Here is a 16,642-nt window from a genome sequence, read left to right as displayed (position 1 = left end):
GAGTTAGGGGTTGTAGAAAGAGGGCTGCAGAGCCTGGGTCCTCCCTCAGTACCATCTTACTCCTGTTCTTCCTTACTCTAAAATTGTTGGGCAAATACATGGCGTTCAACTTGTAGCTACGGGGTCTGAGGCAGGGACAGTGTAGGCTGTGAGTAAGCCTCTTCCCCACCTCCCAAAACAAGTCCTTTCTGTGCTGCTGAATCCCTAGATGCACCTGGGCCTGAGGGCATAGTGGGGGGGTGGGCTGGGAATACAGTTTCTTCCCCAGCTCTCCTTTGTCCCTTTCCACTCAGTGGGTCCTCTGAGAGAGAAAGGAGGCCAGGACATTTCTTTGCCTTCTCTAGACTTGGGCCACACAATGAGGAACCGGCCACCTGAGCCAGCAGACAGAACAGGAGCCCGAAGGACTGTGCATGGTGTTTATTAGTGATGACAGTGAGGTGGGTCAGGGTCTTGTGGAGCATGCTCTGTAGGTCACACACTAGAGCCATAAGGCAAGGGTAGCCGGGTAGACAGGGCCTCTGAGGGCTGTCCACTGTGTCTCTCTCCACCTAACCGGAACATAACAAGCAGCAGCTATGAATGAGGGAATAAAGTTTGGGGCCCATATGCCCCAGGAGGCACGAGGGCCAAGAACAGAAATGACAGGATGCAAGAGCAAAAGGATGAGGGGGGCAAGGAGGCCCCCAAAGCTGTTCCATACGGTCTCTGCTACACATGCGCTCCCTTCCCAAACCCTCAACTCGGGTCAGCTCCTGTCCCTGGTCCCGTCAGATGTTAGGAAGATTCCTGGCAGGGTGAGGAGACCCTTCCATTCCAGACCCTCAGCTGTAAGGCCTTTGGCCCCAGCCCAGCCAGCCTGCTACCCCAGCCTTGTACGTAGATGCCTCCCCAGCTGATGGGTGGGAGTGCCACCCTGTTGGGCTCTGATTGTCTCTTTTCTCGAGTGGCAGTGAGGTGAGTGGAGGTCCTCAGACCCCAAAGCACAAAGCCTGAATCCTCTGACGGTTAGGACTTGTGTCTGCTCCGGAGCCTTGTTTCTTCCTCATGTCGTGTTGCCCACACCCCAACCTCTCGTCACTTTGAGGGGGCGTCCCTTCCCTGAGTCTGGTGGGAAGGTCCCTGCTAAGGGGATCCTGGCCTGAGGGCACTGCCCAGTGGGGCAGCTTCTTGTGCAGGAGGAGAGGAAGGTGCCAGGGGTGCAGCACACACAGCTAGTACCTGGAATGGGAGCTTAGGGGGGTCACTGCCCAGGAGGTAAGGGGGACCCTGCGTTTCCAAGAACCTTAGGATCACAGGCAGCCCTGGAGCTGGGCAGGGGGTGGTGAGGGGCTGAGCCTAGTGCCAGTCTAATGCCAACCTGCCTGGAGTGGGTGCCCAGCCAGCTGTGCCTGCGCCTGCCAGGGCAGGACAGCAGGAGGCCGTCAGTAGCTATCCTTGGGCCAGGGCCGGTTGCGCTGCCAGTTCCGCTCATTGTGGTTGTTCTCCGAGTCCTGGGCGAGGAGCCGGTCTTGGGGGTCATGCCCGTTAGCACTAGGCAGCCCAGAGGTGTGTTGACGGTGAGGCTGGTACAGGTCCTGGTAGGCGTCTGCATAGTCCTCCTCCAGGTGGCGGGAGCTACGCTGCGAGGATCCTGTCCAGGCTTGGCGGGAGCTCTCGCTGGCCTCATCTGAGGGCATCAAGCTGTCCCGCTCGAGGGGTGAGTGTTCCTCGCCACGCTCCCCCAGCAGCTGCTGGTTCTGGGGACAACACACCAGCTCTAAGCGAGGCAGTACACACCTCGCCTTGGCCTCCCTCCCCTGTCTACTGGGATGGGGAATTCTTCCCGCTCAGCCCTCAGTTCCTGAGTACAGGAAACAGTGCAAGGGAGGGAAGCATACTGGCTTATTCTTCCTCTTCAGATACGGAAAACTGGAGCTTTTGACTCCAGCAAAATTCAGTCTCTGCCTTCAAGACAGACCAGAGAGCCCTCACCAGTTTGGCTCAGTGGATAGGGTGCCGGCCCACGGACTGAAGGGTCCCAGGTTTGATTCCAGTCAAGGGCATGTACCTTGGTTGCAGGCTCAATCCTTGGCCCTGGTGCGGGAGGCAACCAATTGATGTGTCTCTCTCACATCGATGTTTCTCTGTCTCTCCCCCTCCCTTACACTCTCTCTAAAGATCAATGGAAAAATATCCTCCAGTGAAGATTAAAAAAAAAAAAAAAGAAAAGTTTGAGAGTATGTTTCTTTTGAGCCTTAGAAAAGTAACCTCTGTTACCCATCGCATTGATTTATTCCCTCTCATCAGGAAGTTCCTTTGTCCATCTGCCTTAGCTCAAACTTGGCCCAGAGGCCAAGGACAAGCCTCTGGGCAGGGAGGGGGCATTGCTTTGGCTGGCTTAGCCTAAACATCAGTGCCAAATGGAAATGATTACCTGAAGTCCAGGGATGGCACTGGGAGGACCCAGAAGTCCAGGGCTGGGGGCTGGGTGGTGGGTGGCACGCCAGTAAACTTCCAGGTACTCAGCCAGGTGCTCACAGGCATCCTCCAGCTGGTTCTCATCCAAAATCACATCAAAGGACTCCTGGGGAAAGGGGGAATGTTGGCTTCCCCTAAGCAGCATTCCCCACCCCATCTCCATCACTGCCCCAGCCCTAGAAAAGCAAGAGTGGGCACAGGGGCAGCTGCCCCAGGCACTCACTGGTGGGCACTGAACCAGCTTATCATATGCCATCATCTGCACAGTCAGGTGCTTCATCTGTGACTTCCCTCGGGAGCGGATGAGACGCTGCAGTACCTGAGGGGGAAGGGCAGAGTGAGGCCTCGAGTCTCTGGGGGCCCTGGGCAGAGCTGGGCCTCGAAGGAACTGGGCATGTCCCCCACTTGTGATTTGGCACCAGGAAAAGGGAACTCAGGAGCTCTGGGGCAGGTGCCAAGCTAAGCTGTGACGCATTCTAGGAGGGCAGCCCTGGGGCCTCCCCCACCTCTGCTGCTGACTTACCTTCGGTGAGGATACTTTGACAAACACAATGATGGGGGCCAGTGAGGTCTTGGCCAGCTGTGCTGGGTGGTTGATGGTGTCAGCATCCAACACTACCAGCTGCAGGGATTTGGCCAGCTCAAAAATGCGCTCAATCTCACTCTGCACTTCAGCTATAGAGGGAGCAAGTGAGCCACAGTGTTCACCGGCGGCTCTCCCCACTTCCTCCAGTGGGGCTTGGGGGCCTCCCCAATAATGGAGGGAGAGGGCATTCATCAAGGCCTGGGCAGGCAGAAGAACAGGGAACTGAGGAGACTGGTCTTGCCAATCTTGGGGGCAGGCAGAGGAAGAGTTGGGAAAGAAAAAGGTAGGAGGAAGGTTCTCAGGAGGAGGCCTTGAGCAGAGAAGCCGGAGCTGGGGACTTCTCACCGATGCTGGAGCGGGCGGAGGAACGCTCAATGATGGTCCTCTTGCCAGGATTGTTGAGCACGGAGCGCTTTGCCAGCGAGAGGTCAGCTGTGACTCGGGTGATGGAGATCCTGGGGTGGCAGTGGAGAATCACAGCTCACTTCTAATTTTCGAGCTCTAGGCCCCTCCTTACCCAGGACCTCCTAATTCCTAACTTTCCCTTTAGAAAAGACCTTGCTATAGACATATGTTAGGAGGCAATGAACTTCTCCCTGGTTCTCAGGCCACCTCAGGCCAGAGCAGCTTACCTGCCATCAAACCTATGTTTGAGGAAGTCAAAGAGAGCCTTCTGCATCATGTCTGTGACCTGGGTGGGAGAGATGAGGGGAACGGAGTGGAGCTGCCTGAGGGCCTCCTTGGAGAAGGGCAGCGGCAGCAGGCATGGCCCTGGAGCCCACCCCTCCACACACAGGCCCCTCCCATGGTCCCTGGGGCCTTCCCATGGCAGGCTTGGCAGAGGTGATCTTTGGGGTTGAGGACTTCCTCTCACCTCATAACCTTTCAGAGAGGGTCCCACCAGCACCACAGGCCGCATGGAGGGCACCACATCGTATGGGGGAACATGTTCTGCCTGCAGAATTGACCTGAGGTCAAGCAGAGCCGTGGCCTGGTGGCCTGCCCTATGCCTGACTGGTTGTGGGGCCAACTCAGAAGCTCTGGGCTCCCTCCCTCCCTGTTCTGCTGCCCCTCCACAAAGACTGCCCAGAAGCCTGTTCCTACAGCCGTGAGCCCCCAAGCCCAGGTCCCGTCCTTGACTCACCTGTTTTTGCTTCTGCTTGGCTTTTTGGAAAAGGAAATAAAAGATTAATGTTGGTGAAGGGGGGAAAGGCCCTGGGGCATGTATTCCCTTCCCCAGGGGAGACACTGGGCTTCTGCCAGCTCTTCTGACCCCTCCCCAGCCCCTCCCCACACCGTTCACCTGGGGAAAATCTCCCTGCCCCGAGTCCTAGTGACCCACCTACCCAAGACAGGTGGGCTGTGGGGAGGCTACCTAGAGATGGAGGAGGGGAGCGTCGGTTGCCAATGTCACTCAGGCTGGAAGGGTTTCCGGATCTCCTGAAAGGAGAAAGGAAGGTCAGTAAGCGCCTATGTTCCACACATTATTGAACAGTTGTATACATTTCCTTGTAGTTTAGCTAGTGAGGGAGGTCTGACATGTGCATTTGTGTGTGCATGCGTGCATATTTGTGCAGTGTAAATGTGTATAGGTGGGAATGAGTGTGTGTGTTTAGGGGGGTGGGATATGCGTGCATGTGTAGTAAAGTGGACTTCAGGTAAAGTGCCCACATGGAGAGGGGCAGGGAACGTTGACTGAGTCACAGCCCTGCTCTCACCTGGCCTTCTGCTCCTGCTTGAGCCGGATGCTTTCCAGGCGCTGGGGGCTGGGGATGAAGGCGATGTCCCCGCCCTCTTTCACTAGCCGACCGATCCACCAGTCATTGCTGTACTTCTGGACATGGGATGGAGCAGAAAGGGGAGGGGAGGAGGCACAGGCCTCAGTTCTGGCTCTCCAGCTTGAAGAGCCAGGGAGATATTCACAGAGCTGGTCTGACAAAGGCAGCACAAGGGGTGGGGGGTTGGAGGGGGCAGGAGAAGGTGCCAGAGGGAAGGGCAGACAGTTTTGAGCCACCCCAAGATTTTAGTGTGATGCATCACAGCTGTCACCTGCAGGGGACCTAAGAGGCAGCTAATCTAACTGCTCACTTTACACATGTGAAGACTGAGGCCCAAGCCAGATCTCAGAAGTATGGAGACCCTGAGGATTGTTGGGTTTGGGATATAAGGGATGTATGTGTGTGTGTTAAGGATAAAGTTGAGGAGTTCGGGGACTTGTTTATAGACTGAGGACTAAGCTAAGAGGATAGGAACCGGGGCAAGAGGAGGGAAATTAAATGGCTTCTATTAGGGGGGTGTGGGTGGTCACCTCTTTAATGTGCAGAAAATCTTTGGCCTCAAAGTTGACTCCAGAGCCCTGGACTGGGCACTCCTCGTCCAGTACACCACAGTAGCTGACATTGGTCCTCACAGCAAATGCCACAGGTTTGTGCTAGAGAATTTGGCCATCAGTGCCAATGAGGGGAGCCTCAGAGCACCCTTCCAGTCCCACTGCCTCATCAGCAGAGGGTGGGGGCCCCATTGTCCACCCATCACACACACACAACCTTTCACACTCACGTACGTACGTCCTGCCCACTGACCGCTAGGGAAGTAGGACGGAGTACAAGCTTCCACCCAGCCTGGCCTGTTCTGCCCCCAGCTCACAAGCAGAGGATACCTTGGCTCTCTCCAGCTGCTGCTGGGCCTGACTCTCCACTTCCCGCCGGGCACTCTCCCGGTCCTCCTCCAGGGACACGTCTGAGTCCAGAGATGGGCGGCTGGTATAGGAGTCGGCTGAACCCTGGCATGGGGGAGAGGCTGTGATCCCTGGGCTCAAGTGGAAAGAGCATATAGGGCACCCTCGAACCCTCCACAAACCCCAGACTCTCCATGTCCACAGAGGTGTCTGGGCCCCAACAGTCCCTCCAATTTCCCTGAAAAGGGCCCCAGTGCATCTGGGGCTGCAGGAATGCCACCCAATCCATATGTGCTAAGATCTGGCTCCTCCCCCGAAGCCTATTAATACTGCAGCTTTGAATAGAGCTTTCACTTCCCTCCTTCCTCCCTTTCCTCCCCTCTACCACGTCCTCCTCCAAGGCAGAGGGACGGAAGATGTCTTGAAGATGATATATTGAAGATAATTCTGAATCCAGGCGACCCAGCCCTCTTGTTCACATCAGCCTGCAAAGCCACCTAGATGTTATCCCTTTAAAACGACTGGCAGATGAACAGCCAGTTGGGAACAGTCAAGAGATGCTGGTTGGAAGGCACTGTTCCTGAGTGTCAGGATACAGCCATGCACCCCTTAGATCTCATCTCCCGAGTCCCTATCCTTTCAGGGTGAAGAGGACACAGAGCTGCCAACTCCTGGGAGTTTCTTCCTCTCCACTCTCCCTACCCCCACTTTCCTCTCACATGTGCTGGGGCAACTGGCCAGGTGTGGGCAGCAAACAAGACACAGACTGGCCCGGCTGGTGTGGCTCAGTGGTTTAGCGTCGACCTATGAACCAGGAGGTCACGGTCTGGGCACATGCCTGGGTTGTGGGCTCGATCCCCAGTGTGGGGCATGCAGGAGGCAGCCAATCAATGATTCTCTCTCATCGATGTTTCTATCTCTCTCTTCCTTCCTCTCTGAAACCAACAAAAATTAAAAAAAAAAAAAAAGACACAGACTAAAAGCAACACAAAGCTATCTCCATGAGCCTGTGAGGCTGAGCCATGCCCACCACCTGGCTTATAGCTCCCAGCTCCACCCCTAAGTGGTTATCAGCCCAGGAGGAAGGCCATGTTGGTGCCAACCAACCCAGTGGAGGAGCAGGACCCTGAGGATGTAGGGAGGGGGTCATTGGTAACCTGAGCCAGGAGTGTCTGAGTCTTATCCACAGTAAGATAAGACTGGGATAAGGGTGATGAGGCGATGAGGATGCGTTTGGAGGGTTGCAGAGCTCGCCTTCAAGGCCGTGAGGAAGATGCACAAATGAGCAAGAGCATCTGGGCCTTAGGACAGGAGGACAGAAGTCAGGATGTCTGGGTTTCCCCCTCAGTTTAGGGTAAAGGGAATCTTGTTTTCTGTCCCAGTTTCCCCTCTTTATGATCAGAGGCCTGCAGTGGTACTTCCATCAATTCTGAGGTGCAGGTGGCAGAGATAAGGTAGGAGCCTAGAGAAGGAGTCCATGTAGGAATGTGTGTGTGAGCACGGAAGGGGTTTAGGATATTCTCGGACTGAGGAACATTCCTTCAAGCCCGCAGTGCATGACTACCTACAGAAGGCAGCAGAGGCCAGACTCTCAGTGGGGAAGACGAACTGCTGTCCGGCATGCCCTCTGCTCCAGCCCCTTCATGGGCAAGAGGGCTGGTCAGCTTGATGTCAGCCCAGGCCCTAGGGCCTAAGCTAAGTCAATGTTGTGGTAGACAACATGAAGATAGCACGGGGGAGGTGGGGGGAGTCTTTCATTTTACAGAGGAGTAGAGTCTGCCTGTTTCCCATCTCTTTTGAGAACAAAATAAGGCTGGCTTGGCAGTTGGATAAAGAGCGGCTGAGCCCCAGGAAGAACCTTTACATAGTCAGTAGAGAGGGGTACCTCCTTCCAGGGGTCTGAGATACAGAATACACCTCTGTGGGAGATGGCTGAGTGAAGGGAATAGGGCCCAACAGGCTGGGAGGCAGGAGGACCACTCACTTAGGTAAGCACCTTTCAGATGCCTCCTAGGAGCCCAGACCTGTGCCGAGAGGAGTCTAACCTTCAGTCTCCGCTCCCCAGTTTCTCAGCCTGATTTAGTCATCATAACATCCCTGCCTGGAGCACCTGGATTACCTGACCGCTTGCCCTAGGATGGGAATGACAGGATCTCTCCCTAAATGTTGAATGAGTTGGGCTCAGCATGAAACCCCCTCTCCTTATTCCCAAGTCCTCAGAGCTCACCTCTCTCTCAGGCTCTGGTATCACGTAGGGAAGCCAGGATGCCTCTGCCAAACCTTATCGGGGGTCTTGCCTCCCCTACCCCATTATGCCAAAACAGCCAGAGGCTCAGGACTTCGGAGCTGCCAGGACTTGGCACAGTGCCCTAGTGGTGCCCCCCTTGCCTGGTGAGTGTGTGGGCAGGCTGCAGCTCCACTCTTGCCTGGCACGGGGGAAGGAGAGGAGGGAGATGAGCCAGTGGATTTATTTAGAGCCTGATCTCCCTCCTACTGCTTCAGAGGGGGCCCCAGAGAGAGCAAGGAGCCAGGCGAGAGAAAGGAAAGTGGAGGAGGGTGATCCAGGGACCAGAGAGGGGTGGGGCAAGTGATGGGTCAGCAGACTGCTCCCAACACCATCCACATGTCCGTCTTTACCTTGCAGCAGCTCTCGCCTCCTCTCTAGGGCCCTCCAGCCCTCCAGGGAGGTTTCTTCTTAAGCTCACCTTGGCACCCTGGGCCATGCCAACTGTCTCTTCAACCATCATAAATAGGTGTCCACCAAAGCCTTGAAAATCATCTGTTCCTGCTGCCATGTAATTAGCCCTAGAGGCCCAATGGGGAATTTGGCCCAGCAGGAGGAGCCCAGCCCCAGAAAAGGACTGACAGCTGCCCACTGTGAGCCCTAAAACTCCTGGGTTTGGCAGCAAGAGATGAAAGAAGACTCCAACACTCCCCTTTCAACCCTGGAGTGCTCTACCTTTCACACCTATCAGGGACCCCTTCCCGCCACTGAGTGGTCCTCTCCTAAGGAGCCTTCTCGCGTGCTGTTTGAGAGAAGGGACCCAGAAGATGCTCCCCATCCTTGCCCCCTCTTTCCAGGCACTCTTCCTTCTCTCTGAGCTCCGGGAATCACTGCCTAATGAGCTGATCTGTCTCAGTGGGTCAGGAGATAAAAGCAAAGAGGAGAATTAAATATTTATCGGTTGCCTGGTTCTCGGAGCAAAGAGCTTCCTCTCCATCCCCAGGCCCTCAGCTCCTCTGGCTTCCACTCCAACCTCCATGCTGAGCAGGAGCTCAGGATGCCCGCAGCTCCGAGGACACCTCAGCAGGAGGCATGGGCTGGAGGGGTTCAGTGGGCGGCCGGCCCACCCATGTGCTGGGTGCCCAGTTTCCAGCCTGGAAGAGAAGCTGGGCTGGAGGGAGGGTGAGGAGAGAAGGCAAGCTCAGGCTGGACAGGAGAAGGGATAATGGAGATCTTCAAGTTTTGTGATCTTTCTGTTTGAAGAGGCTGGTACCTGGTTCTCTGGTGTTCTCCCAAGCTCCCTAAATCTGTCCTTTACCTGAGGCACAGGTCTAGATGGTCCCCCTGGGAACCAAGAGACCCAGCTTCTCCTGTAGCGGTTATGTTCAGACCCCACACACGCTCCTTTGGGGACTCCAGACATTGTGTGTGCCATTTCTGAAGCCCCTGTGCCCTCAGCCTCCAGCCCTTTCCCCTCCACCTTTCTTCCTGAGCTTGGGAAACACCTGCTCGAGTCTTTCCCCCACACTACCCCCTCCCTGCACACAACCGTTGTCTCTTGGTCCGGGACTGGGGAGCCCCTGATAGGAAAATCCATCTCCCCACTTTTCTGGAGCGCCCCCCTACATTCCCTGCCCCGCTACAGAGACGTCTTTTCAAAGTACCGAACTGGGAGAAGGGTCCAAGGGAGAGGAGGTGTCACCCAACTTCCCCACCCCCACCCTCGCCGTGGGCACTCACCGCCTCCGAGTCCTCAAACCCGGGCACGTAGGAGTCGTCATACATGGGGGAGTCCGGGTGGGGGAAAGCGAGCGGCGCCGGGGGCGGGAGCAGCCCCGAGGCCGGGGCGAGGACCGCGGGCCGCGCCCGAGAGATGCCTCCGAGCCCCGCAGCCCTGCGGACGGCAGCGCGGAGCGAGCGAGCGAGCGCGAAGGAGGGAGCGCGCCGCGAAGACCAGCTGCTCGGAGCTCAAATCACCGCTCCCCCCACCCCACCCCCCAAACCCTGCCGGTGCCACCCCGAGCGCCGCCGTGGAATCCGGCGCCGGCTCCTAAAACAATAGTGCCCGCCCACCTGACCCCCCTCCCCGGGACCTGGCGGGGGCGCCGGCCTCCCGGGGAGCCCGAAACCCGGCCGGGGGAGGGTAGCCGACCGGGGCCGGGTAGAAGGTGGGTCCCCCAGCCCCTCTGGGCCTGAGGGGCAGCGGGGAGGAAGGGGTGGAGAGACCGCAGGCGGGCGGATCCAGGCTGGGAGGAGGCGGAGCGAGGAGAGATGCGGAGACAGAGACGCTCGGCAACCCAGGAAATACTCCGCCGGGAAACAAAGGGCTGGAGCGGGGGAGGGGAGGGGGCGCGGGGCCCGGAGGGAGGCCAGGCCGGAGTCGGGAAAGCGCGAGCTGGTACCGGGAGGCGGGAAGGAGAGAAAGGAAGAGAGAGAGAAATGATAGAGACGGAGGGAGGAAGGGGGAGACGGGAAAATGGGGAGACCGAAGAGGCGGGGGCGGGGGCGGGCGGCAGGGGGGGGAGGGGTCCCAGGTGAGCGGGCTGCGCTTAGGTGCCCCGGCGGTTCCGGAGACGCCAAAGGCGAACCCCGCAATGGTACCGAGGAGGACTGGGCTTGGCGACTCCAGGTCAAGGCCTGGAAAGTAGCCCCTCCCCCCAGGTGGCCGTGCCCCTCGCTCCTGGGACCCTGCGACAAAGGCCGTGCCGCCCATCCCGCGCGTCGGGGAGGTTTGGGGTCTGGCAGCCCCGCACCTGTTGCGCAGGCAGATTTCATCCCAGCCTGGCCAAGATGGGGGATCCCTTCCTCACTTCCTTGCCAAGGACTGTGCCAGGCATTGCCAACGTATCCGTGGGAACTGGGACAGGGAGGGGCTGTTTTAGGTGAGCCTGAATCGATGGGAAAGAAACCAGAGGGTGGAGACAGGGGAATTGTGGCTGGGACAGAAGGTGGGATCCTGGCCACACTGGGGTTTGTGGGGGGGAAAGGCAAGTCTCCCCAGAATTACTAGCTTAAGGCCAGATTCCCTCCTTAGCAAAAGGATGCGGGTGGGGTGGCTGGTATCCTGGTTGGAGCCACATGTACCACCACTCAGCGCCAGACTGTCTCCTTCAAAGGAGCACTGAGATTTGAGGTTAGAAACCGAACAGCAGCCTTTATTATGAGCAAACTTCCCCCAAAGATCCACCCGTTTGAGTTTCCTCCATCTCCTGAGCAAAAGTATTCCTTTGAATTTGGATTGCCTACCTTCCCTCCCACCCCCACTCACCCAGAGCGTTGTGTGAGATGGAGGGACAGAGGTTTACACCTGGAGGGCCTGCGCTCAGTCTTTCTCCATTCCCCGTTTCTCACCCCAGAAAGTGGACCCAAGAATCTGCTGGTCCCTTTACCTTCCAGGGCTACAGGGGAATTAGAAAACCAAAACTCTGAGAGGGTTTGATGAAACCTGTGGAAGAAAGCACTGTGCGTGGAAGAGAAAGGCCACCCAGACCAACTGGCTCCTACTTCTGTGACTCGTTCTTGGTCCCTTGGCAAGAAAAAGAGAGAAGGGCCTTATCTTAAGATCACCTTTACTCTGCCCTTAGCCTGTCAGCCCTGAGGGGTGCAGTCCAGCCCTGCCCAGCCTCTTCCTCCTGCTACATCTGGCAAACAATGTTGTGGGATCCCATATGGCTGAGGGGATCCATCACCACTGGGTGTTTGGGGGGGGGGGCGCAGTATACTTTCACAGTTCCCTCTTCGTCCAGTACAATTTGGAGGTTAATATATTGGATTCTTCTGTATTGGACGTTCCCAGACACTGTCTTCTCACTTTTATGCCTTCTCCTAGTTCTTCAGTATTCCTATATCCTCCTCTTTTATTCTCCGCCTTTCAATCCTTTCTGTTCTTCCAGAGGGCAGAACGGAGGCGTGAAGTGTGAAAGAATATGACCCTCAAGGCGCTCCTGGGAGATAACTCTCATAAAGAAGATAGCTGCTGAGGCATCTGCTTCTCTCCCAGTCCCCAGTCTATTCCCCACACCTCTCTTTTTGGGATTCTCCCTACCAGCAGGGGGTCCTGGTAACAGCTGTTCTGCCATCAACCTCATTCCTTCCTCACACACCTTGCCGTCTTCATCCCCTCCTGGGACAATGGTGTCTAAGTCTGCTTCTGAAGCATGAGTTGCCATGCCAACCACCCCCAGGAGATAGATGCAAGTTCCCTGTACCTGGGCCAATCCCCTGGGTCTTGTAGGAGGAGATTCTGAGCATCTCTCTCTTTCCCTTATCTCTTAGTTGCTACTCAATGTCGCCCCCGCCCCCCCCAATTCTCACCTCACCCACAGCTGCTTATTCCAGTTCTCATGCCTGTCCTGTAATCAGACATGTGCCTGTCATTGTCCATGTCACCCCAAGCCCTTTTCTTTTCTGTGATTGCACATAAGGGGAGAGAGTTGAGGGAAAGAAAAAAAAAAAGGCATTTCAGGAGAGGCTTCTTCCCGCCCTCCTCTTTCTAAGGAAAGAGCTGCTAGACTGGCAGCTGGCAGGCACCCACGGCATAGAAGCAAGACATAGGGGGGAATCCAAATAACCAGGTTTGGGAGTTGGAGTTCTCGGGGAGCCTCCAGGATACCTCGCTTCTGTAAGTACACCAGGAAGCCGGGCAGATGCCAATCCCTGGGCATTGAATGGGGAAACTGAGGCAGGCACTAGGACCTCAGGGAAATCCTCCTCCGCAGTCTTTACGAGATGGACCGAGCCAAAGCCCCTAGCATGCTAGCTTTCCCCAGGGAACCCAGGGAGGGGCCCGAAGGAGTTTGGCTGAGCCCTCCTTCCCCCCTATTTTCTAGCCCCTTTTCTGCCTCCCCAGGCAGTCATCCCTTCCCATCCCTGTTCAAGTGCTTGGAAGCTGCCAGCCCCGGCCACTCCCTTCTTTTTTACGGCTTCTTCCACTCTAAGCCTCATCTCTGATCTCCCTCCCCGCCACTGCAATTTCCCCCAAATTCGAGCCCACTTCTTAGCTTGGAGTGGGGCTTCCCTCCCACCCACTGGGGAGGGGCCCCGCGTTTACCTCATTCAGCAGGAAGGTTGCACTGGAGTCAGAAAAAGACATAGACCGGGCCAGCGGCCTCTCCCCCTCCCCCGGGCCAGGGGCTCCGAGGCGGGAGCTGGACCCGGCTGCGGCTCTGCACGCGGGCTCCCCGCCCGCACGCCTGGCCTCGCCCTGCGCCCGCCTGGCTCCGCCGCCTGCTCCCTTCCCTCTCTCCGGGTTCCCTCCCCCTTTTCTCCTCCCTCCTTCCCTCCCTCCCTCCTTCCTTCTCCCGTTCTCGCCTTGCCTCCTCTCTTCACTCTCGCCCTCTCCCGTCGCCTTTCAGTCCTCTTCTCTCCATTTTAGTCTCTTCCTTCTCTTTACGGTCCCTGTTTATCAGGGTGCCTCCCACTGTCCTTCCATCCACGTAGTCCCTTCTCCGCGCCCCCCCCCCCCCATTTCTTCCTGCACCCCTCCACAGAAACGGGACTGGAGCTCCCACCGCCACCGGCAGAACGGCTGGAGTGGCTCCGGGGCCGCCCAACTCCGGAGTTTCGGGTGGAAGGTTCTGCTTTCCGCGGCCCCAGCTCCGTGCGCCCGCGCCCAGCGTCCGGGGGAGGAGCGCGCCGCGGTGCCAGCGGCGGCTCCGACCGGCCTCAGCAGAGGAACGGGTGGATCAGAGAAGAACGCTTGTGTGCTGCTCGCTAGCCCCTGCGTCCAGGCTCTCCTCTCCCTCTGGGGTCCGGGGAAGCCCGTCCACCGCCCGGCCCCAGATCCAGACCCTGTGGCTCCTGCGGGATCCGACTGGAGATAGCCTAGCTGGGATTGCCCGGCGCCTGGGGAGGCTCTGCGACTGCTCTCTCCGGCGCTGGCGCGTCGGGACTCGGCCCGCGAAGGCGAAAGGCAGAGGCCAGGCGGCTCTCCCTGACCGGCTGCAGCGCCCCCTGGACTCACTCGCCCGGTGGCCGCACGCCCTCCAGGTGGCGGTACCCGCCCCGGGGTCCCGTCTGTCGGCCGGCAGAGGCCGGGCCCCGCCAGCAGGAGGCGCTGCCCTGGCTGGAGCAGAGGGGCCGAAGCTCTGAGCCAGACCCCTACCAAGCCCGGGACGAACCCCTCTCTCTCTTTCCAGGAACCGCGGTCCCATCTCCAGATCCCTAGTATGGGATTCCAGGCGGCACTCTATTCCCACCCCAAGTATCCTTTTCGATCCTTGGCCTCTCTGGAGCCCTGAACCGCTCCTACCTCCATCCCGGTCTCCTGGGGCGACTCCACTGAGCCCAGCAGCGACCCGCAGGGCCTGGGCAGCAGGGAGTACAGAGCCTCGGACCGATCCTCGGGCCAGTACCCCTCCCGCCCCCTTCAGCGGGCACGTCAAAGAGGACAAGCCCAAGTTCTGGCGGGGGCAGGGGGGGAGCAGGGGTGTAGCCCCAGCCAGCTCTCTCCCTGCGCCCTCGGAGCGGATCTGCTTCTCATTGGTCCCTCCTCACCCCCATCACCCCCGCTGGACTCTTCTCCGTACCGAGACGGCGGCTTGGGGACTGGCAGGATGCAGCAGACACCCTTGTGGAGACACGGACACACCCTGAAGCTGAATGACGGGGGTTCCCAACTCTCCCTCCGCACCAACTAGAACTCTTCCCGACGGAGGGCGCTCCACTGTCCTCCTTGAGCTTCTTTTTTTAACTCTCTTACCCTGGGGGTGCCCAGAACCCCTCCCCTCAATCCTCCCATCCCCTGGGAATCTTGGAAGACTTCTCTCCCTCTCTGTTGAACTGACCCTCCACTTGCCCTCATTCCAGAGGGAGCTAAATTGGGAGATAATTCTCCTCTCCACTCCCAGCTCCTCCTCAGGCTGGACTTAACCTGGAAAGTGCTTTGGGAGGGCACTCCCCGCCCCCCTCTCTGTGGTCTAGTCCAGTAGGTCCGAGGATTCCCTTACCACCCACCTACCTACCAGTTACTTAGCTTCAACTATTCAGAAGAGATAGAGAGGTTATGTGTGTGTGTTTTAAACATGTGCACAGAGGTCTTTTGTTTTGTGTTTGGCTCTACTGGAGCAGAAGCTTGGCCTTTCATTTGGCAACAAGACCTGGAGGGAGACACCCCCCCCCCTACTCCATGCACCCCCGCTGACCACAGCTAATGGACTGGCTCCTCTGGGCCTTGGGGCAGCTTTAGTTTCCATAGGAGAAGGGGTGGGGTGGGGTGGAGTGTGCTGGCCAAGGCTAACAATTGTCTCTGGCTCTTCCCTCTCTCCTTTCTCCCTCCTCTCTCCCAGAACCTACAGCCTAGAACACCTCCCTCTCCTCTCTCCAAGCCTTACTTTAAAATAGAAATGTTAATGATTTCTCTCAGCCTATCAGAGGGACTCTGAGGTGTATAGGGGCAGCTTTGCAGCCGTCACTTTTTCTCATTTCCACTCCAGCTGCTGGACCATACAACACAGAGAGAAGGCAGGAACCTCAGAGCTGGAGCTGGGAGCCCAGCCTCCAGGTTCCCAGAACTGGCCTCTCCCAGCCCCCTCCATGTGAGATGACTTGCAGGATTAACCCTCCTTGGGCCCTCGCTGGGACCCACACACTCTTCCTTCCCACTCGCTCCACTGGGCGCCCACCTCTGGCTCTGACCTCACAGTACCTGGCACCCTAAGAGGGGCTTCTAGACTGGACACATTCCTGGGAGCCATGCCTTCGCTTGGCCCCTTCGGGTCCTCAGTGCCAGCATACAGTCCCCAGGGCTTCTCAGGCAGTCTTCATCTCTTCTTCCTGAGGTCAGCTCACCCTATGCTCTGACCTCCCGGATCCCCAGGATCTCAGGATAATTGGCAGGGCCTCTGCTAGCCTGTTTGGCTAGTCTTTATGCAGGGCTCTGCACCAAGGGGTTACCCTACTGATCAATTCCCATTTACCTCCCCAGGAAGGCATAACCTGCACCACGGTACTTAGTGGCCTTAGCATTTGAAAACTTGTGAACCACAAGGACAGAGAACAAAGATCACCATGTTCATTGTTTTGTATCTATTCCACCAAGACCAAAAAGTTCTACACATCACATCTGAGAAAGCTCAGAGTAGCTTCCACAGGGAATCCCCATTGCCAACTCCAGATATTACTCTAGGGAAGTGCCTCCAACATCAAACCTCAGTCTCTCTTGCTGTAATCTCTGTCTTCTTTTTCTGGGTTCCGCCTCTAGGCCCATGGTGATATTTGATGCTTCTAGGCACTTTCAGGCTCCATCCCCTGACACAGCATTTGCTATAAATACTGAAGAGTTTCTTGCTGAGTGTGCCCAGTAAGATTGCACCTTCTTCCCACACCAGGACTCTCTGGAGGAATTGGGCTCTCAGCTATGGCTTCAAGACATGACTCTTGCCCGCTCTAGGCTAGGCAATGTGACTGCTCTGTGGATTGGGGGTTCTCTGGTGCCTGGGAATGAGGGAAGGTGAGAGGGCTGAGGTGCTTGGCTCTCATTCTCTTGCTTCCCAGATTCCGTCTCAGTGCTGGCACATAGTAGGTGATTGATATATGTTTATTTCAGTCTTAGATCTCAGTTTCCCCTCCAGGTCAATATGATGGGTGATTCCAGTTGCACAGAATGAATTGGAATGAGGCTGGTGCAGGAGCAGAACTCTAGGGCTGCCTCAGGTGGAGGAAGGGCTGGTAGCAGCAGGGTCCGTAGGAGTCTGGG

The 16,642-nt window shown here is 57.2% G+C and overlaps 1 protein-coding gene across 2 annotated transcripts; it reads right to left on the bottom strand.

Annotated features, from left to right (window-relative positions):
- Positions 1–386: 386 nt before the first annotated feature.
- Positions 387–13,202, bottom strand: CACNB3 (calcium voltage-gated channel auxiliary subunit beta 3). Of its 2 annotated transcripts, none has more exons than XM_079774051.1 (13): positions 12,998–13,202; positions 5,706–5,828; positions 5,355–5,477; positions 4,765–4,880; positions 4,422–4,486; positions 4,191–4,210; positions 3,921–4,001; positions 3,679–3,737; positions 3,392–3,501; positions 2,984–3,135; positions 2,684–2,779; positions 2,417–2,566; positions 387–1,739 (listed from the first exon to the last, which is right to left on the bottom strand). In XM_079774051.1, the coding sequence occupies exons 1-13, from the start codon at positions 13,037–13,039 to the stop codon at positions 1,425–1,427; spliced, it is 1,452 nt and encodes a 483-aa protein (XP_079630177.1). In that variant the 5' UTR covers positions 13,040–13,202; the 3' UTR covers positions 387–1,424. The 2 variants fall into 2 exon arrangements, with proteins under 2 accessions (XP_079630177.1, XP_079630176.1); XM_079774050.1 differs by lacking the exon at positions 12,998–13,202 and adding an exon at positions 9,688–10,679.
- Positions 13,203–16,642: the final 3,440 nt, after the last annotated feature.

Source organism: Cnephaeus nilssonii, assembly GCF_951640355.1.
Source record: "Cnephaeus nilssonii genome assembly, chromosome: 6".
NCBI lineage: Eukaryota > Metazoa > Chordata > Mammalia > Chiroptera > Vespertilionidae > Cnephaeus > Cnephaeus nilssonii.
This window is presented reverse-complemented; position numbering and strand designations above follow the sequence as displayed.

What these genes read in the sequence shown, in the direction of transcription:
- CACNB3 (XM_079774050.1), bottom strand. Translation starts at nt 9,732, where the DNA reads ATGTATGACGACTCCTACGTGCCCGGGTTTGAGGACTCGGAGGCG. An exon ending in GGTTTGAGGACTCGGAGGCG is followed by an intron (nt 5,829 to 9,687) that starts GTGAGTGCCCAC and finishes CCCCCATGCCAG; the next exon opens with GGTTCAGCCGACTCCTATAC. An exon ending in AGCAGCTGGAGAGAGCCAAG is followed by an intron (nt 5,478 to 5,705) that starts GTATCCTCTGCT and finishes CAAATTCTCTAG; the next exon opens with CACAAACCTGTGGCATTTGC.